Source organism: Myripristis murdjan, chromosome 4, assembly GCF_902150065.1.
Source record: "Myripristis murdjan chromosome 4, fMyrMur1.1, whole genome shotgun sequence".
Lineage (NCBI taxonomy): Eukaryota > Metazoa > Chordata > Actinopteri > Holocentriformes > Holocentridae > Myripristis > Myripristis murdjan.
In genome coordinates, this window is record NC_043983.1 from 23,267,321 (window position 1) to 23,289,379 (window position 22,059).

Here is a 22,059-nt window from a genome sequence, read left to right on the forward strand (position 1 = left end):
AATTTTGGATGTGCATATTTTTCAATGCTACGTTTTAGTATAATTTCATATCCTGAATCTGTGGCAGTGATTTTGTCAACTCACTAATCCCCATCCCTGCTCAAAGCAACAATGACATTTTCCTTTACCCATGTTCCTCCATTAATGGAAAAAAAATTGCTTCAGATACTCTTCAGTTCATTATAGGAGTCATATTATGCTCATGTACAGTAATTTACTTTTTTTTAGTGTGCCCACTTTCCTCATCACTTCAGTTACTGATTACCTAAATTGCCCAGAATGCCTTTCAATAACCCCTGGAGAAAATGCATGAAATTGTTCCATTCAATTGTGGGTTACACGCGTGGATGGAAACAGCAGTAGTGATAGTGATAGTGATAGTGATCGTACGAGAAAGAGTGAAAGCTTTTCCTGCCGAAAAGGAACTGAAACTAAAACCTGACATTTACATCTGACGTTTTAAAGAGCTGATTGGTTTTTGTTGTTGTGATTAAACTCTACTATAGCAGCACTGGAAATATCTCAATATGGCATCCATGTTTCACCAGTTGCTGTATTAACAAAAAAATACACCAAAAAGATGCCAAGGAATCAAAGCTAATCAATACTTGTGCGATGTCTCAGTATTTTAGAGGCTGTTGCTTTGATTTTAGCAAGACTGTGGGACTGAGCCCCTTTAACAATGTCTCTTTTTTAGTGAAGATCTCCATAATAATCCATGAAAACTATCTAGTTAGTGAGAGTGATATAAGTTAAATGGCACAATCCATCTATCAGAGCTTTTACTTTACCTGAATCATCTAGTTAGTATTTCTGTAAGAGTTCATAGGCCAAAGTATAACTGCACATCTGGCTCAATTCACTAGCCATTAGTCCATCTTGAATTCATTAATGCGCTCAACCCAAAAGATGACGTAACATTGCATGTGTGCGAGAGTTTAAGTATAAAAAGTTTGATTTACCCTTCCTACCTTGTCGTATCCCTTCTTCAACACCTTCTCTGAGCGAAACGAGGGATCTGGACTCTTTCTGCCCGACACCTGCACTCAGACGGAGAAATCAAAGAGATCAGAGAAAGAGAGGGAATGAGATGGAGGGAGAGAGAGAAATCAAAGAGAGAGAGAGAGCGAGGATATAGAGAACACAGACAGAGGAGGTGGTAGTGCGAGACTAATTTTTCACAGATTTGGATCAGCTGGCATGTCACGGTCAACAGCCAAAAGGAAGGTGGACAAAGAACAAAGATCCGGGACACCATGAACAATTAAGATGGCCGACATGAAAGAGGAGGCCTGGTGCAGTCCTGAGAGACTAAGGCTTCTGTGCCTGTCTGCTGGAATGAATGGCTTCAGGTCTATTGTTTTAAAATGAGATTCATCTTTGTTTTGGGTAGACATAAACCCCACCACCCATTTAGAAACCCATTTGGCTTCAACATGAATCATCTCTGTTGAAGCTAATTCCAAGCACTATTGTTTTATATTTCTTTGTATGACATTACTCATGTATGTGATTCCCTAAATGCATTCTGGCAACAAAATTGCCCCTGTTCCATTCAATTACAATAACGCTGATAGTATTAAGCTGTAAAATGCTTCGGGAACCCCAGCTTTCGTCAATAAAGTTCCTGACTTTAAGCTTTGGATTATACTGTGGGGATGTTTGCCCAATGCCGACGCCATGTTTTGAAGTCCTGATGACAGCCCAACACCACACACGAGATGCTAAAATGTGTTCTCAATGAGCTGATCATGTCCCGATCATCAACATCATCATTTCCTATTAGTGAGAATAACTCCTACACCAAAATGTGGACACCGCGGTCCACGGTGAAGTAAAAACGCTATACTTTTCCTATGAATGTCCATGTATGGCTTCAGTGTTTATTTTCAATTGTTTATTTTATTTACTTGTTTTTTAGTTTACTTTGTATTCCAGCCTGAAGAGACACCATCTTTGCCACCAAGACAATGAAAGTGGACAAGTAACGGCGAGTCGTGCCTCTCACCTTGTTATTGGAGGAGCTGTGTTTCTGCGGGGGTGGGGCGGGGTCTCGACTGGGGCGGTGTGAGCCTTCGCTGCTGTCACTCTCGCTGTCCAGGCTGAGTCTGACAGGGGGAACAGGGCAGGGTCAGGGGTCAATCACACACACACACACTGACTGATAGAAAGAGCACATTGTCTGACTGCTTAGCACTGACTCTGGTGTGTGTGTGTCATATATATTTAAGCTGTTATGTGGACCTGCCACTCAGTAAAATAAACAACCCTTTTATTCAACTGATACACTACAATTACATGATATAAACAGCAAAAAGTAAAATAATAAAATGGAAAGAAATGATACGCAGAAGTCAGACATAAGAGGTAACGAGAGGAAGGGAGGGTGACAAACTAACCGAGAGTCGCGGTTGGGGGGGTTGGTCTTGACGGGAGTCTCCTCCTCTGAGCTGCTGTCGTCATCGTCTGACTCTTCTGACTGGATTTCCTCCACCATGGATCGCAGCGGGCCTGGGGAGGGAGGAGAAGTCATTACAAACCACGCCAAAACCTCCATGTTAAGTCTTCTTTTAAGTGAAAATGGTTCAAGCGCTGATTTCTGCGATGCAGCCAGCTGAGTGCTGAAGGGACCCTACCTTGTCCTTGTTTCTGTCCTGGCTCAAAGTCGGAGTCAGAGCTGGAGTCGGAGCTAGAGCTGGAGTTGGAAGGACTGGAGGGGGCCGACTGCTGTACACAGAGCAGGAGCACAAGAGAAGAGAGAGATGACAGAGAGGAAAAGAAAGTTGGTGGGACAAAACAGACACAGACGGGTGGGTCAGTCTGAGAGATCAAAGTTATGGGATTTGATGAAGTAACAGGAAAAACTTTCACATCAGTCTGTACAGGCGATTTTATATAAAGAGGCAAAGTTAAGACACGTTATAAAAACCTCCTGAAACAATCACTTTGACCTCACAAACTTACGAGAGGAAAGTATGAAAATATGTTTTTTTGACAATGTCATTTGAGCTAAAGGCCTGTCCAGCTCATGTACCTCTGACTTTGAAGAGGCTTCATCCTCTGAATTTGACTCATCTGACTCTGGAAGTTTCTTGGGCTCCTTCAGCTCCTGTGTGTCACTTTTGCCTTTGACCCAGCGGCCCTTCTCCTTGGGAGGTTTCTTTTCTGTGTACGGCTGGCTGGCTGCAGATGAGGAGGAAACACGGGGAGAGGTTCCTGTGAAGGCCCCGCCAGCCGCCCCCTTTGGCCCCTCAGAACTGCCCTTCTTCTGCTTCTTAGCGCTGGGCTTGGGAGACTCCACCGTGGAGGGCCGCTTCCCTGGCGCTTTAGACTCCACGGGCCCTCCCCCTCCTCCTCCCCCGCCGCCCCCGCCACCCCCAGCACCCCCTCCTTTAGGGGACATGCTCTCCATCTTCGCCTCCTTCAGGGTGAGCTTAGGCTCCTTGAAAGCGGCCTTGGGCAGGACCTTGCCCTCATCTTTCACTTTCTCTGCCGGCTTCTTGGAAGAGGACGAGGAAGAGGAGGAAGATGGATCGCGGCCGCTCTTGCTGCCTCCGTCTCGGTCGTTGTCTCCTTTCGACGTGCCTTTGCTCTCTGAGTCTTTGCGCGGCCGTTCACGGTGCTCCTTGGTCAGCTTGTGAGGCTTGGGTCCTTTGCTGCTGCCGCCGCTGCCCTCTTTACTGGGCTCCTGGAGAGAGTAAACAGGCAAATGCACGCTAGCGTTACCATCATAACCACTCTGGGCTCAAAGCACTCAGCCAAGGCCCCAAAGGAGAACACAGGCTAAACTTCCTGCATACTTAACAAGGAAGCAGACTAAACAGGCCACAGGCTCTAGATGCTGTATGACTGGAGGCAGATTGCAATCCTACACTGGAGACAGTCACTGAGCAAGTTCAAGGTTGTAACATACAAGTACAGCGACACCGACTTGTGATCTACAGGTAGAGAGCAAGGAGCCGGATGGGACGTCTACTGATTTCTGCGGCCTCAGAGCAGATTTAGATTCAGAGCAGATTTAGATTCAGGCTGCAGTTACCCCACCTACTGAAGCATGTTTTAGAAAACTAAACGGCCGAGGCACTGCCACGTACAAACTGCACAAGGCCCTGATAAATTCAGTTAAAACATTAAAGTCCCCATCATATTTCTATAAACGAGGAGCAGTATTTACCTCAATTTATCATTCCTAAATTAGTTTTGATAGCACAACATAATGGTAAAAAAGTGCTGTAGTTGGTTACTACAGAATAATCAGGGTAAACAAATCATTAACCCAATGTATGTAAGAACAGAGACAGACCACAGTATCATAATTATCTTTAGTAATTTGTTGGCTCTGCTCAAATAATAATAATTAATAATAATTTAATAAATTCCACACCTGTTACGCAAAACTGCTTTGTCATTCTAATCATTCTAGTTGTAACTAAACTATTTACACGCAAATACTAACGGACATGGATCTTTAAGGCTTTTAACAATTTTAACAATTCATACACATTTTGTTTACAAAAACATGATTAACTCTCAGCTTATGTGAGGAAATGAAATTTGTATACTAAGACACATGGCGATTATTGAGCAGGAAAAAAAGGAAAGTTTAGCAAGAGGTAAAAAAAAAAAAAAAGAAGACTGGCCTCTGAAAGGCCAGTCTTAATTCAGTTTAGAAAAGCACCTAGATCTTTTGAGAGTTTCCCTGATTATCTGTTTCCTCTCCTCACAGATCAACTGGCTAACCAATACTACACGTGTGTACACATAAATACGCATTAAGTGGTAATGTGTTGCCTAATCTGCCTGTTCTGAAAACGGTATTGATTTAATTTAACAATTTGTCATTTCGCTGTAGATTTTTCAATATAAAGGTCAATGAAATTAATTGTCTGGAAAGAGCAATGACCTTGTGACACGGTTTCAAGTTGACTAATACAAATGAATGAGGAGGCTGAGTGCTTGTGAGATGACCTGGGGTCAGTATGGACATCACTTATCTTGTAAGCAGGATAAAAACAGACAGTAAATGATCAGAGGAAGAGCCTTAAAGCCTGTCAGTGTGATAAAAAGGTATGTGTGCAGCATTTTCCATTTCATGTTATGAGCTAATCAACCTTTGATACGTGGGAGGTCTTGGTCTTCTTGGGGTCCGAGAAGGCGGACAGGGGGATGGTGGGGAGCATGGGGTAGTCTGGACTGGGCCTCGACACGGCTTCGCCTCCCTCTGGAACCACCATTACCTGCCGGATGAGGGGACGACAAGAAATATGAAATACAAGAGTTACAGCTCGTCACATAATTAAAAAGGCATTTCTATTCTATGTTGATCTCCGAAGCTGTGGTTCTCAACTGCTGGGTCGTAGTCCAAAAGTGGACTGCCTGTCAGTTCTAAATGGATCAGGTGTGTCCACTTTGTCACCAAAGGATGTAAATATCTAAGTAAATAAAACTAACCCAACCCATCTTAATTCTGAGCATGTTTATTTTGCACTACCATTTGGAGCAGGTAAACAAGTCCAGCCAAATGCAATTCCATAATCATATATAAAATACATTCAACACACTAAATATGTTAAACTTTACCTACATTAAATTAAGAAATCTTCTCTTTACCCCTTTCAGCAAAGCAACTAAATATTTTCTTGTCATCTTCTTGTCAATTCTTGTTATCATTAGGCCTATAAAGCACCTGTAGAGCACCTTCTTGTTTGTTTTGTTTTAACAGTGCATCAAGGAATTGCAGATTACTGCATTTTTTGTTTGCAGAATAAACTGAACGGCTCTTATGTTAGCCTATTTGCAGCCCGAGTCTTAAAGCCAGAGGACAATTGCAGAGCCTGAAGCCAGACCATCTTTCCTGCTCTAAAGCAAATGCACATTGTATGTACATAGCAGCTGCTATCATTTACTTCCACCAACAATCACCACATCCTCCAAGTCGTGCTAACTATTGAACCAGTCTGTCTGCCATCAAGACAACCTGGCAAGCAGCCAGTCAGTCACACAGCCTCACCCCTCCGGCCTTGACCAGCTTCCTCCTGAACTCTTTGGTGGGGTTGTTGAAGGTGAGCTTCTCACAGCGCAGGTGGTTGACAGGGGGGTTGCCCTCCAAGTTAAGGAACAAGTCATAGTTGAAGGTCACCTTCTTTGGCTCCTCCTGGAAAAATACAACAGAATCAAAGAGTGTTTTACAAAAAGGCAATTGGTGTAATTTTTAACCACCCTAAAATACAACTTTACTAGAACTGTGGGACAAGGTAATTTGCGTTTGCCTTTTTGTGTATCCATCCCTGATACATACAGTATGTACCAATGTATTTCACAACAGAAGATAAAAGCTAGCTGGGAGCTCTGTGGCATCTGGCCAGATCTTATCACCTCCAGCATATCAACCGGATAACAGTGAGAGAATGAACCATCACCCTGCAAGTCAATAAGACAGACAGACATACCTGGAGCCTGCATGCTGATAAGAAACAACTAACATTCCTGAGGGAGGCTCAGTGTTAAAAAGGCAAACAGTAAGGGGACTGGCAAATAAACTGAAAACCTGATCATTGTATGCCAAAGGGATATACAGTAAGAAGGGGGACACGGAAAGCTGAGGAAGAGCCACTAAAGCACTCATGACAGATTTTAAAAACAAAAATATCCTGTCGTAATTGTGGGATTGGACTTTGAGTGTCTGATATACACACACTCTCCTTCCTTCCCTTGCAGTATTTTCTTGATCTTACTGGTAGATTTTTCCATTAAGTTCAAGTAAAGTACACAGAAACCGAGCATAAAATTGTTTGGATGCCGTCCAGGAGTCTAAACATAATGTAGGAGACAATGGTGCTCTATCCTCCGCATGCCTCCTCTACCATTTTCCTTATCTTAGAAATAGTGTGGGTTTGTCATTCTTTATGATGGGTTTTGGCAACTCAGAGGTACTAGTATAAAAATGTATCCTTACTTCAATTGTTAATTTAAAGAAAAGAGAAATGCCCCCACATCAGAGGAATGTTTTGGAAGCACTCTTGCAGTCCAATTGGCTGATATAGTGGATGTTTAATGGCGATATTTCACTGCATGACCTACTGGAAAACATGCCAGTAGCTGCAGTGAGGCTTGTGGGGGTAAATTCAGCCCCTCAGATTTTTTTTTTTTATTATTCCAGAGCTTCCAAACTGATGGTCAGATTGAACTTGGTCTACTTCCATCTTTATTTTGCCACATTACGGACTAGATTGTGCCATCCACACTAACTGCATTCACCGCATTATAAAGTCAATACAAAACATTCAGACCTCTCTGCAGCCCATACGTTGATGCATACACTGTTATCTGTAATCCATTAAAGCAACCACGAGCAGAATTTGAAACTTGTTGACTTTGACCCATTGAGTCCCAGAGCGGTAGTATTTTACAACAGCTGTCGCAATGAGACTTGTCACCGCCCCCCGCAGACTGAAGACATGTGTAGCAGAGGTAAAGTGAAAATGTCAGAATGTAAACTGAACAATGGACCTTGAATTCACTTTTACGAGGTTTGTGAAATTCATCAAGTTTCATTTTAACGCGGCATTTTGGCTGACAGGCTCCTCCAACACTGAATCTACCAGTGCACAGCTATACCAGAGTGGACCTTTTCTTTTTGATTGCACATTGAATGATGCTGTTATTCTGATTATTCCAGGATTATAGTGACTTCAACTACAGCAACATTTGATGCTGAACACCCAGCTAGGTGCCGTGGGCCTGGATGACATCTGTACCCATCAAAGAGTGTAAACATCACATCTTGGCTATCATGTAAAATCTGACCTTAACAGTTGTCATTATAGTCATTATAGAGTAAATCATTGCGACTGTGGAAAATCTAGAAAATAATGTAGCAGATTTCGGACTTTTGGCTGCACCGTACAAATGTTTGGCAACACATCACTTGGATTACCCTGCATAAGTTAGAGAAAATTTTATGGTCATTTTTTGCCCTTTCTGGAACTCTAACTAACCAAGTCCAGGCCACTTCAGAGGCTGACATGAAAAAGCACTAACTGTTCCATGGGCAGGCTCAGTATTTTGACAAGTGAGTGGGTAAAAAGTGGGTGAATTATTCCTTTAAAGGGCACCCATCCTGTGAGGGTAGGAGTTAAAAGTCAATGGGCAGTTTGGCTTGAACCAGCTGACAAGCTTAGAGAAGCCAAAAGCTAAAACGAGCCAAGTCAGAAACAGCAGAGGGACTCTCCTCAAACAGAAACTCTGGACACACATTCTAATAAGCACACAGTGAACTTCTTTAAGCAATTCTTTGCAGTGCGTCTGACCAAACAATTACTCTACTGTTGCACTGAGCTGTCAAGTAACAGCAGCTCAAAATAGGATTATGGGGGTTTCCTCAAACTGTCACCACAACAGCTCATCATTAACCACAATAGAACTTTGCAGACTTATTCTAACCAAACAGCCATCGCTTTTTGAATTTCGAATGACAGCTCAAGCTGAAAACCAAACAACAAAGTAAGAACTGTGCTCCAGCTGTCGGCGTCTGGTGTGACTATTGTGTAAACAGCTTGTCACACAGACACGGCTTGCTCGCCATCGGATCTTTTCAGGAGAAAGCTTGAGGAGCAGAGGGAACTTGATCTCAGGGTAGAATAACCATGTGACACTGGCTCATATCCTGAGTGACAGGCTGGCTCATAGACAGGAGCACATCTCTGATTGTTCTGCAGCACTTCATTGTGATCTTGGACAAGCCACACTCCCTCACTGATTACTTTTATTGCTCAGACAGATCAGAGTAAATACAAACAAGAAAAAAAAAAAAACATCAATAGTTTGCAACCACAACATGCTTGAACACCAAGCTACATGGCCAGTTTACACTCTTTTGGCAGAAGTGCCCACTCCATCTCACCTTGTTCTTGAAGTAGACCTCGATGGGCATGAGGAACCCGGCGTAGCCCGACTCCTCCACTTTGTACGGTGGCTCCTTGCATACTGCAGACATTCAAACAGGAATACATGATGTCAGTACTAATTGTGCAAAAATAGAAGCGTAATAAGTCTGTTTTAACTGAGGCCGTCACAAATTAACGATACTGAGTTACTGTGATACACAATTTTGTTGTTAAAATTAGGCTACTGATAAAATGCAAATACTAATTAAATTCTCTCACAAAACAAGTAGAAAAAAATTATGTGGGCCAATATTTGAGAATTAGTTTTATCAGACTTCATATTAACATGAATTTCAACGCAAATAGCATTATTCTGATTGTCTAACACGTTATTAGATACTATGATATACCAACAGCCACAATTTCTTATGATTACTGGGACATTAATTTTGCACATATTGCCGAGCCATAGCTGTATTCAGAGACACTGAATCAAAATACTGTCTGGACTAATTATGAGTCAGTTCCAACTTCATAGACTTGGTTTAATCATTTATAAGATGAAATGTTAGTGTGCCAACCTAGGCAGGAACGTAAAAGGGAAATGCCAAATATTCCATCATTACATTGTGGGTGTGTGTTCAAATGCTGTTCCCTGTTTGTCGTACCTCTCTTGGGTTTGGGGAAGCTCTCGTGCAGCCGGAAGACGACCTTATCTACAAAGTGCTGGATGTCACCGGTCTCTGGTCCTCGGACAAACACCATCCAGTCGTGGGTGAAGCCCTCAGATGTCACCTTCTTCCTCAGCTGGGCTCTGTGACCCAACTCCAGCTTCACCTGCACTGTGCACTGCAGGGAGATGAGGAGAAACACAAAGAAAGTCACATACATTACTACACTAGGTCTAAAAGTGTGGGGGATTAAAAACTAGCACGGCAAGCATGCTGATATTTGCATAGTCGGTGCATTATTAAGGCAACACAAAACAAAACAAAGCATGCTTATTTGTTCATATTTAAGAAGTGGGATTTTAAGCAGTTAAACTTTTTTGGCTTCCTTTTCCTTTTCTTTTAAAAGGCTACCTTTTCTGTTTATTTTGATGTATTTATTATGATGTATTGTAAATTACTAACAGAGGTTTTTGTTACTCAAGAGTCTAAAAGATGAGAAAAATCTACTCCACAAATAAAAATGTGGGCAACCTGAGTGTAAGTGTTCACTGTCCACTACATCCTTGCCTATATTACATAACAGCGGGATAAGAACAGTGTTACTGGTTGTAATACCAGTCCACAGGCAGTTAATAACACCGACACAAAGCTGCAGTTCTCTATAACATCACTTACAGGCTGATGTTGTGAAATACACAAAACTAAACCAGTAGTGAGATTAATAAAGGCACTGCTATTCTCTGGGTCATAATTAAGCCCAGAAGAAAATATTAAATTTCTATTAGGGTGGATGTATATGGGGGCAAAGCTGCACACTTGGCCTAGACAAAATGCAAATCTGGACTGGAGTCGGGAAGTTCCCCCGTGGAATGGGAATGATTAGCTGCCCGAGCCCACAGATCTCAAAAGGTTGGTCCAAAAAGAGGGGCACATTGTTGGGCTGCCTCTCATTGCCAAGAACAATGACAGCAATGGGACAAGCCAATGACATAGTGCTGCTGTGATGGTGGTGATCAAGATAGCAAGTGAAGAGGCTTTGGAGATGGAGTGCGTGGGGTGGAGGGTTTCGGAGGGGGGCACTTCATGTCCAGGGGAGGGCTGAAGAATGTGGGGATTTGGCCCCTTCACTGAGCAGCTCGTGAGCTGGGACTGAGTGGGGGGATTAGAGGGGACAGGATTGAGATGAGCTGGTCTGGCACTCTCAGTCTCACTCTCTCTCTCTCACACACACACACACACAGGCTAACACACACACACACAACCCCCCCCTCCTGCCTGGCGTTTCGCCCGGCCATTCTGTGGCAGTAATGCCCTCAAACTCCAGACTCCACCACACCCTCAGTGAGCCGCCATGGAGCCCCTCCAGTCAACCTCCACCAAATCAGGGATGTGATAAGGACAACATAAAACAAGCTTGAAAATAATGGGCCGACAGAGAGAAAATGTCATTCTCCATTAGAAAGGAATTGGAATAATAAGCCACAAGAGTCCGAAACACTGAATCTCAACATCTAACAAGAGGGGGGTGACCTATGCATATGAGAAATCAGAGCCTGGAAAATGTGAGGCGATCAGAATACAGACTTGACAAGAATACTAGACAAGGTACAAGAAACGCGTGGTGCTGGAAACAAGCTAAACTGTCGAGTGAAAAAGCCTGAAAACAGAAATAAAAAGCATTTCATAATTTCAGGCACAGGCACCTGAGAGACTGGGAAAGAGACAGACCAATTTCAAAGACATGGTGACGGCAGTAAAGCTTCTCAATCACTCCTCAAATTATATCAACTAGACAAAATAATTTTAGGTGATAATGTATTTAGGCAGCTAAGTTCCATCAAAGCCAGACACTGCAAGGAGATAAAAACAGACCCGGCACAGCCACCACCATCATCAAGGATGCGCACGCACACACACACACACACACACACACACACACACACACATACACACAGCCTCCCACCCACCCATCCACACACACACACACAAATCTTGCAGCTGAAAGGAAATGCTCGTTTTGGCAGACACGCTGGCTCACATGAAAACAACGAACCCCCACGTGCCATGTAAATAACACCCCTCATGACCAAGTTAATCTCTGCCAGCAACAAATAAACAAATAAATAAAAATTTTAAAGTCTCATTTGGAGAGGAGGACACACGCAAACAAGAAGAGCCAAAATGCAACCCCATCCGTCCCTGCGTCTTCAAATGACCACCACAGCGGTTATGTTTTGATTATGAGCCCAATCGTCGACTCCAGCTAAATCCTTCATCACACCCGGCCTTACCTATCTAGGACACAACATAAATAAAGAAAAACTGTCACTTGTAATGGAAACGGGTCAATGCCTCTTGGACACCAATCATCAACAAAACAGGGGGGAGGCACGGCCAGCCCACCTACCGACAGCGCCCAGAGAAATCAGAAAAAATAGGATATCGGGTGTGTACATGTGTGTGTGTAGGGATATGAAAACCTGATCATCCTTACAGCGTTCTCAAAACTACATACTGGGAGCATCTGTACACATGCTCCTTTTCTAACATCAATGCATGAATCAATTAGACTAATAAAGCTGTCATCTCCTTGTACCACTACACTGTGATGTGCATACCATAAATCTGGAACAAACAGATAGGGGCCTAATGAATAACAGAGTTAATTTCCTAAACAAGTTGCTCTGAATCCAGGGGACAGAAAGAAACAAATTTTTTAAAAATACATCATTATCTGAACTATTAACACCCTGATGCATTTTTTTTTTTTTTTTTTTTGCATAGGATGACATTCAAAAGGAGGCACAATTTGACTGGGCTTTCAACTCCAGAGTCATTGCAGACTTCCACTGGTTGCATAGATCTAGTTAGGACTTCAAAGGGGCCAATAGTGAACAGGGACAAGCTCCAAGAAAGTGCCTGAGCCACTTCATACGGCTGTGTGTGGCCTAACCATCTGAAATATAGCCTCTAACAACCCCAAGCACCCGAGGAGCTTCTCATTTTGAGGCTGTGACTCCCTTACAGCAAAGACTTAAGCAGCAAAGTTGGGAGATGAGCCCACACACACAGCTTACCCACCTATTTACTTGCACACCAGAGTTTAGCCTCCTCTGTAGGCCTGAATAAATATTAATTGTCTAAACTCAATTCTAAATCCCCAATGAGAGCTTGTGCATGTTCATGTTCAGCTGAGAGCAAAAACTGATTTTTTGTTTATACACTGGTGGCTGTAGCTTTATTCATCACAGCCAGGAGGATGACGGTACCCACCTTCTTATTTACCACAACAACATCACTACATTTCAACTTGGCCAAGGTAATGAATGTGTCAGCTTTTCCACCATAATGGAATTTTTTGGCTCCACACTCGTTAATATGGCAAGCATTCAAAACGAGCGATTAGCTGGCAAATGGTGCGAGCGTTTCTCAGAAGTTGTGCACAACTTTGGTGGTTTTTAGGAAGGGGTGTAATTGTGATTTGAGGCCGTTGGTAGTGGAGACACCACCCCGCCTCTCCACCCCCCCAACCTGGAGAGGACAAATCTTTTCCCCGGCGCCTTGTAGCTGCTGCTTAGCTTTTAGCCAACGGCCGATACACTCCTGGTAGGTGGACTAGCTTAGCTTAGCTTGCCAAAATCCCGAGTCAAATTGCTCTTTAAGGTGATTTATGGTGTGCATGTGCTTTTGTGAAATAAACGGAGCAGACCGGATTCAACACCGGGTGAAAATCTCTTTGTGTGCCCAGTTGTACAGCTATGTGCAGCGGTGCTGAATGGTGTGGCAGAGTCTAGCTAGCGGTAAATACCGATGTATGAGTGGCCAGCTAGCATAGCTCCTGAGCCAAACAACTAGGAGTTCATTAGCAGCAGGAGCATTTTTTTTCTGGCTAGCAGAACAGAGCATTCATTCCTGTCTAGGCAGGGCGCAGCCTGCTGCTATTTTCTCCGATAAAAGTTCAGATTTCACAAGGAGACAAAAAGGCCACCGTACCTGGTTCTCCATGGTTCTCGCTGGCTTCAGTGATTGTTGTATTTATTTACAGCGGCGTTTGCAGAGCGTCTCCCCAGTATCTGCTCCTCATTGTGTGTCAATTTCAGCCCAGAACCGGAAGGCAGACAGCACCCCTCCCCTTCCAGACGGCTGCTGGCATGCAACCAAAACAGAAAGCTCTCTCGTCCAATCAGATCGGAGGAAATTTAAGAACTCTTGGAAGGAGCCAATCGCAGCCCTCAGAAGGCGGGGCGATCCTTGAGCTACAAATACAATTAAAGCATTTTCTGGTGGCTTTCTCGAGTGACAGCAAGATTGTCCCAATGGCTAAAGCTCAGTTTCAATTGTAAAATGCACATGATGCATGCTAATTGATTAATCGAGGATTGATTCATAACCATATCTTACAAAGCTCTAATGAACGCACCGAGCGGCGCACTTTCTAAGAAAAGTAGTATTGGTTAAAAGCATGCAAAATGCGGGTTTCCTTTGGTGTTCCTTTACTGACACTGTGTAATACCCTACATGATAGACATATTTTGTTGTAATATAATATAATGTACATTTGATTATATTCCAATTGGAAAAGTGACAACTTTATTTCATTGAAACAAGTTTATAATTTCCCACACCTGGATTCTGTACATTTTCTGTATGGTTGAGGTAAAGGCCCTGCAGACTATTGGTACACCACTGGATAAGTCTATTCTACCTCTCACTCCACAAGCGGTCACCGTGAGGTTACTTGGCCTCTGTCTCATGTGGCATAGTGTAAGCTGTTTCTGTTTCAAATGTTTGATCTCAAAAGAAAGAAGTATGACTTCTAATTGAAGACATCTCTTTTATAGAGTCAGGGAGCGAGGGCCCGTTGCAGTCAAGTCTCTGCGGTGCTCAGACTTTGATGTGAGATTATCCGGCCTCAGCTCTAGGACATAAGGTCACTACTCTCTCACTGGCTTGGTGCCTCCCCTTCTACCCCTGTCACTCAAACTGATCCAGTCTGCCTCTCAGTCAAATCAGTCTGAAAGAAGTCCCACCTGGCCATCAGACACAAAGCCGCCCTATATCTATTGAGACATCAACCTTTAAATCCTCCTTTTCAATGTGCAGGGGGGAGAGGGAAATACAAAATGAAGCCTTGTCCTTCACAGTACGCATAGGTGGAGCTATGTTGCATTAGTTTACAATAAATGCATGAACTAATGCAAAGTATTAAAAAAGACAAGAAGCAGAAATGTTCAATAGATTAACATCAGTATTCTTCCATGGTAAGTACTGACGGTAATTGTGTAGCATACCTCTAAGGGTATTCAATCAAACCTGAAGAAAAATTTGGATAAATGATGGCTATGAAACATATGTACTAAATGAATCAGCGAGTCGGTAGAGACAGACCAGTCTCTCTCCATAATTTACTTCAGTGTGTCTAGACGGCAAATTCCCAGATGCACCATACAGTTACAATTACACCACAGAAGTTGTATTCCATCGTCTGTTTTGAAATTAATTGCCGACATTTTATTTGAATCAATTTGTTATCTGGCTCCCAGCATGTCATCTGGCTGTCATCTGTTAATATCAAAACATTTAATTTTGAAAATCACTGGCTGCCAATGAATAATTTTGAATATTCTCACGAGCCCACAAGAGGTCAGTGTTGCAGCTGCAAGTGCAGAGAATGCATGTGAATTTCTTTGTGTAAAGGATCTATTGTAGTTTCTATTGTATCCTTCAGGAAAGATCATGTGAATGGAGGCACAATGTACCTGAATTTTCTCAAAACATCACCGAAGGCAAGAGGTTTTTGAACAAAAGGGCTTTGGACGGTTCAGTGATGAATTTGAGCCGTCCACACAAAATAAATAGACTTGCAGTGATTGTAGTGGAATGGTTACCCATACAATAGCTGGCCCAGTCTAAACACAAACACCCCACAGTCACGCTGAGGAGAGAGAAAACAGGATTAATAACAGGGAAAGACACCAGACAGTTTCCCAATATTGAAGGCACTGATATCTGTTACTGAAATGGTACAAATTTATTTATTTCAGAGCAACATCAATTGAAATTTACATACAGTACATTCAACCATAACATGTTTCTGCACCCAGGAATGTAATTTTCTGTGGAGAGATTGGAAAAAGTTTGTCTCCAGCCTTTGGTTCAAGTGCCCCATTGGCGTTTTGGCTCCGATACAAGGGCGTATGACTGTGAAACTCAGTTCCGCATGTTTGAGGTATATTAATAAATAATTACGTGTAAACATAAGAAATGTAGTGCTTCTCTCAAAAAGATGCTGTGTCGAAGAATGTCAGTGCTTCTCAGTGCTGCTCTTAAGAAAACAGCAACTTCATCAAACGAAAACATAGATACTTGCTCTGCACGGTCAGGTGTGCATTTATGTCTTGACAAGGAGCAGTAGGCATTGTTTAGTGAGATAAAAAAAAAAATCCCTTACACACACACACACACACACACACACACGTCCACACACAAATATACACACACTCTTGAAAACACATTATTTTGTTCATTTTTATAGTCGTTAAAGATGCCTACAAACACTGCCACCATCTAAACCCATCTTGAAACCCAAAACGTCTCACTGAAACTTCACCAAACCCCTGAAACGATTCCAGTATGGAACGGTCAACCCTAAACATTATCTGTCATCAGGATATATTGATACTGATTCTTTTTCTCAGTGTCAGCAACTGGATCCAGAGCAGAGACTGTATTAACATTATCTAAATCTTAAGCTCCCCATTTGCCAAAGTGCTAAAAGTATGACTCTAAGATTATATACGTTTTCAGTTTTGGGGGGAAGAAGCTGTTGTTGAGTATCAGGGTCCCTGGAGGAGATCATTTTGGTGACTGATCATGCATGAACTCCCTTACTGCTGAATGTACTAATTAGTGGAAATGTTCTACCAAAGTTAAACATTTCCATAACCCGTTCAGCATCGTTTCCGTGTCTTGGTAGTGCCTTTCAGGACAATGTGAGGCAGTCCGACTGCCCATTTTTCACATGGCCAGTACTGAAGTCCAGGTAGTGAATAGGGGATCTCATTGTTGGCATCCAGGTAAGCTATGAGGGTACTGCCATAAGCCACAGCTATCACAATCAGGATGTGCCTGGGGGAATATAAAAATGAGGTAAATATAGATTGCAGGTTTATGAGAGGAGAGGAGGGGAAAGGAAAGGAGACAAAAAGAAAACTGATTCAAGTCGAGACTTACCAGAAACCATGCAGGTAGCAGAAGTTGAGTTTCTGCCAGAAACTGCAAGCAAAACGGTCACTTATCCAGCAGGAGATGGCCAGCACCCACAGACCCACTGACAGCTTGGCCAGTCGCAGAGCCTTCCTGTCAGTGCAGCTGAGAAAGAGAGACAGATAATTAGTCTTTAGACCTATAGCAGCCACTGGACTGATGTGTCATTAAAAACGAGACATCAGAAGTGTCGAGCTTTCCATACCATCTCATCTCAACAAGCAGCGTGTAAAGCAGGTGCAGGCCGAAGCAGTTCAGAGCGTAGGCGTTGACGGTAGGTTTGACAAATGACGTCAAAGTGCTGATGATGGTAATGGCCAGGACTAGCCTTGAGAAAGTAGCCCTGTGGTTGGGAGAGAAAGAGAGATGTATGGATGGATGGTGCCAGGTAAAAGGTTAGGAGCATGCACTTGAAAAATTGGGATATTGATGTGAGATTATTTGATGAGGACGTCATTCTTTAGGCTGTGGAATTCCTTTCACGTGCTCATCAAAATTTCATTAATCTTTTTCCCGCCCTGTGGTTAAACATTTACACGGGGGTTCCATGGAGCTCCTCTCTGTCACCTGCAGGTGAAGACAGCAGCTCCTCCGTGTCTTTGTGAAGACAACTGTGGGCAAATGGGCCTGCATGGCTTAAGTTTCAGAGTGGTGTGTCTTGGAAAAAGACAGTCATTGTTTATTGTCTTATTAAAGGATTACGCAATAGGGTGTGTGAATATATACACATGCATTTTTAAGGTGTCTTTTGAGATGCATGCAGGTGTGAAGTGCCATTTGGGGAGGAAAGACGATAGATGATAGGACCTTAGAGAAGGGCTCTGATGCATGGAGATGTGCTAGGAATTTAACGATTCACTCGTTGCACTGACGCAGCAATTATAAATTCTGCTGATCACCTAAGACAAATACGCAGAATGACTTCCTTTCACTTCAGATTGAATTGATATGCAATGCTTTAAATAAAACCATTCATGGTTCTTCAAAACAAAAAAGTGTTTAAAAGTTAAATAATCATTAAGAAATTCTGTTTTTTTAATTTCAGAAGAAAAAGTATAGCCATGGATAGACAAAGACAGACAGACAGGTATTGAAGTGAATTGCTAAATTGCTGACTCAAATTTTACTTTACCAACTAAAATTGTTCTAGAAAAAGATGTCTTTGTTCGTCAAATCGCCAGCTAATGACTCAAGAATTAAATTATGTCTCTATTGAGGCAAAGATTCACACTCCTAAGATACAGACATCAGCACTTTCAAGGCCAGCCTACCTGTCCTTGACAAAGGAAGGGAAGAGCTTGCGGGGAAACCAGAGGGCGTATCCCACTGCCAGAACCCAGAGGATCGACAGCTCGTCCAGCATCTGACCCATGAAACTGAGGGTCATGTGGAAGTAGGCTGAGAACAGACCTGCAGAGAGGGAGAACACATACATTTTACTCCTAACATAAAAAAAATAAAAAATCTAAAGAAGGGAGAGTGAGAAACAGGGAGAGAAGCATGAAATATATAGAGAAAGAAAGAAAGAAAGAAAGAAAGAAAGAAAGAAAGAAAGACTGACCTACAAATATCATCATGATCCACACCAGATGGATTGCCAGGTTCCTCTCTCTAGCATAGGGGTGCAGCAGGTAGAGCATGATGGGAGATATGACGAAGAAAAACAAGCTGCTCATCTGTACGGGAAATACAGTCAATCACTCACTCAATCACACGATTTTTAATTAAATGATAAATAATTATAATCTATCATTCACAAACTTGACTTTTTGTGTCGTTTTTGTGACGTGTTGTCTCTTAATAGCTGTATGGTTGTAGTCATCATTCTGGGAAAATGCTGTTTTGTTTTGACATAAATACTAGGGAAAAACAAGCTTACTGTGTTAAAATACTCCACTACATGTTCAGAGTGCTTGTAGTTGTCTTCACACCAGTCTAGCTCTGAACTCTCATAGGAGAAAACTCCTGCCATCCTTTCCCTGGAGTAGAAAGATGAAAGAGGGAGAGAGAGACAGAGAGGGGAGCAGATTACTAACGGATTAATATATAGTTACACAATAAATCATTGAGGGTGACATGTTGGGTTCGTGGAAAAAAAGACTGTAGTGCCTATACTAATCAGTCATAGCAGACAACACACACACACACACACACACACACAGAGAGAGAGAGAGAGAGAGAGAGAGAGAGAGAGAGAGAGAGAGAGAGAGAGAGAGAGAGAGAGAGAGAGAGAGAAACTTTGGGTGAAATGGTGAAATGCGAAGGTGTTGGTTCCCCTCCTATAGCAGAAAAGAAGAGATGAGCAAATGTCCAGGAGGACCAGAACTGTGTTTGAACAGGCTGTTTATGGAAATCAGTCTCCAGTCTCTCCGACTGGCATCTACACTAGTATTCAAATGTGCCTCAGTGTCTTCTCTTAATACATCCAAGATATTCATTTTAACATACAGTATTTAAGAAGGTTAATGCCACATACAGATGGGGACCACAATAGTTTCTTTTTATTAATTTTGCTTGGTCTCCACATGGATAAGAATGACCTGAGTATTTTCATTTATAAGCCCTATAAAGAGTGAATGAAACAAAGAGGGGAGTGACGGAGAGCTTGATGAGTGCCTTTTCACCCGGTCACCTGGTGGTTAATGGTTTTACAGCCCTTTGTGCGCCATATTTACACACTGCATATAGTCTCTATGGAAAACTCACAACACTGCAGGTTCCACAGAAAAACCTTTAGAGCCGTAAGTCAACACAATAAACCTGGCCAAAGGCGCTTCACCGCACACAACGGGGATGGATTAACAATTTATGAATTTACTAATATCAACTGAACTTATGATTTCAAGTGATGGCGCCATCTGATGAGTTTCACCTTAACACCTTAGACAAGCCACATCCCGCTTATGAAAATGAACCATAGAAGTGCTGGGCTACAGTAAATGTTATAGTGATGTTACAAATAGCACAGCAAAACTATGAGCCACTTAAAAAGATGCACCATGAAGAATAATAAGGTAATCTCTCGTGAATATCACACATTCATTAGGTTATAATATAGTCAGTGTATAGGATTATTACTATGATACAAGTATAGCAGATAAAATACAATGGGCAACTATAAAAACGGGCCTATAAGTAGCCTCGAAATAAGAATATTATAGCCTGGAACTGTGATTTTGAGTCAGGGAGCGCTTCTTCCAATCGTACACAGAAAAAGAAATAATTCTCTAAATGACAAAAAAAAATAAATAAATAACGTAGGCTATGAAACTGTAGGTGTGTCAAAATGAGGTGGGATTAGGGTGAGTGGGTTAAGGGAGGGATCTTACCTCCGATGCTGCTGCTGTCCCGGCCGACAGTCCTGGAGTGCTGATGCGCTCCAGGTGGAACAACAGGTGGATTTAAAGGGGAGGAGCGCACGTAAACGCTCCCGATCCTGTTGCACTGGTCCAGCCTGACGCTCTGACATCACCAGCCGGAGTGATTTCACCTGCCCGGGGCACCGCTCGTTAAATCTGACAGTCTAGTACTGTTCCTCCCATAAACGGTAGCACTGATACCATACAAATTTATTATGAGATTATTAGGACGATAACACAGGGGATGGAAAAAGCGCCATAAAGCTTTACGAGGTCGCTATTGAGTGGCACAGATGCATTGTAAGTCATCCTATAGAGACGCTGCAGCCATCAGCAGCACAAATTGATCACCAATAAAACTGACCATAGCCAGCAGCACGACTTTGATTTCCCTGTACAACAACAGGAAGGTTACTGTATAATGAGCCGACAGGACAGCACCCCACTGGAAGCTGTTGGCAAGCTGTGTGTTTCTCCGTGTGATCCAGAAATTTGCATGGCTCCAAGCCAGCACGAGAGAGTCACAGAGTAACAGCGATAATCAATATCACCTTCAAAATAGTTTGTTTTGTTTAAGGTAGAGGGAGAGAGTGAGAGAGAGATACACGTAGATCATCGGGTTATGTAAAGTGAGGCTATAGGCTTCACTTTGAGCAATCGATAGGTCTGACTAAAAACGATTCAATATTAATACAGTAGCTTATTGCTTTTTGATCAATACATTTGGAGTTGGGAGGCCTACTGCTTAAAAGCGTTGTGGCTCCATGGATTTTATTTTAAGCGTTGTTTAGTTTTATTTTCATCTCATATCCCTCGTAATACTCCTATAGGTAGTTTATTTCTGTGGTTGGCCTCATGGTTTCTACTAAGAGTAATGGAATGATGCCACAATATAAAATATGCATAAAAACGCAGGTACTAATCATTTTAGGTGTCATCATTTTGAATGCAAACTTTCCAGTACACACACACACACACACACACACACACACACACACACACACACACACAATGACAATGACCTCTTGTACCTGAAACTAGGTTTCCAATCTCAGAACCTGTTTTTCTCATTTTCCCTCTACAATCAGTGACTGTAATAAACCTGTCAGGGCGCTGGGTAACAGACAGCAGACAGACAGACAGACAGACAAGCAGACAGACAGGCAAGCAGGCAGGGAGACAGGCAGCCAGCTCTGTCTCATGTTGAATCACGTCACTGCCATCCATTCCTCCCTAAGAGAAAAAAATTAGGCCTGGATGCACTTCATTCCAAAGAAGCTGACAGATCAGTGCCGAGCAGGAACAACCTGACACCCAGGATTTGGTGGAGAAGAAAAAATGGATCAACAAAATATTCATATTATTTTTTCATTATTAAGCAACATTTTTACTGCATCACTGTGTATATCATAGAAACTAGCTCTGGTTATATTTACATGTAGTTATATTCTATGCAGCTTCTCCTCATGTCCTGCTTGTGATCCTGATCCATACTCGCACACACACACACCCTACACACACACACACACACACACACACACACACACACATACACAGGAGTATATACTTACTGCACAATGTGGAGTTCTGCCTCAGGCCAGATATGGAAAAAAATCAGCTCTCAAGGACCCAAATAAGCAGAAACAGCCAGGTGTGGAGCGCCAATTACTGCAGGCAAGGTCTCCAACAAGGCTTCGCTTGTGGAGACAGCAACATACTGTGTGTCTTACATATTCTATGCAATTAAACAGCACCGACTATGTGACACAAAACAGTCAAAATGTGCCTTAATATGTGCACATTTTACCTTACATTTCCCTTGAACATATGACATACTTCTTAACGAGTCCTTAATTTCAAGATCTTGCCCCTAAATTC

The 22,059-nt window shown here is 42.5% G+C and overlaps 2 protein-coding genes across 5 annotated transcripts in view; both read right to left on the reverse strand.

Annotated features, from left to right (window-relative positions):
- mllt1a (MLLT1 super elongation complex subunit a) overlaps positions 1-13,676 on the reverse strand; it is a 19,659-nt gene extending 5,983 nt beyond the window's left edge. The window contains exons 1-10 of one of the 4 annotated variants that reach the window (XM_030049092.1): positions 13,550-13,676; positions 9,554-9,734; positions 8,903-8,985; positions 6,011-6,154; positions 5,112-5,237; positions 3,035-3,688; positions 2,637-2,724; positions 2,400-2,511; positions 2,009-2,108; positions 972-1,040 (exon numbers count right to left, since the gene is read on the reverse strand). In XM_030049092.1, coding sequence (XP_029904952.1) covers positions 972-1,040; positions 2,009-2,108; positions 2,400-2,511; positions 2,637-2,724; positions 3,035-3,688; positions 5,112-5,237; positions 6,011-6,154; positions 8,903-8,985; positions 9,554-9,734; positions 13,550-13,561 — 1,569 coding nt within the window. In that variant the 5' untranslated portion in view covers positions 13,562-13,676. Of the gene's footprint in view, positions 1-962; positions 1,041-2,008; positions 2,109-2,399; positions 2,512-2,636; positions 2,728-3,034; positions 3,689-5,111; positions 5,238-6,010; positions 6,155-8,902; positions 8,986-9,553; positions 9,735-13,549 lie in introns of all 4 variants that reach the window. The other 3 variants (XM_030049090.1, XM_030049091.1, XM_030049089.1) reach the window with 3 other exon arrangements.
- Positions 13,677-16,385: 2,709 nt separating this feature from the next.
- On the reverse strand, positions 16,386-18,815 carry acer1 (alkaline ceramidase 1). The gene is made up of 6 exons (XM_030049124.1): positions 18,702-18,815; positions 18,384-18,498; positions 18,094-18,232; positions 17,028-17,165; positions 16,790-16,927; positions 16,386-16,684 (listed from the first exon to the last, which is right to left on the reverse strand). Exons 1-6 carry the CDS (start codon positions 18,792-18,794, stop codon positions 16,507-16,509), a joined length of 801 nt encoding a protein of 266 aa, XP_029904984.1. The 5' UTR covers positions 18,795-18,815; the 3' UTR covers positions 16,386-16,506.
- Positions 18,816-22,059: the final 3,244 nt, after the last annotated feature.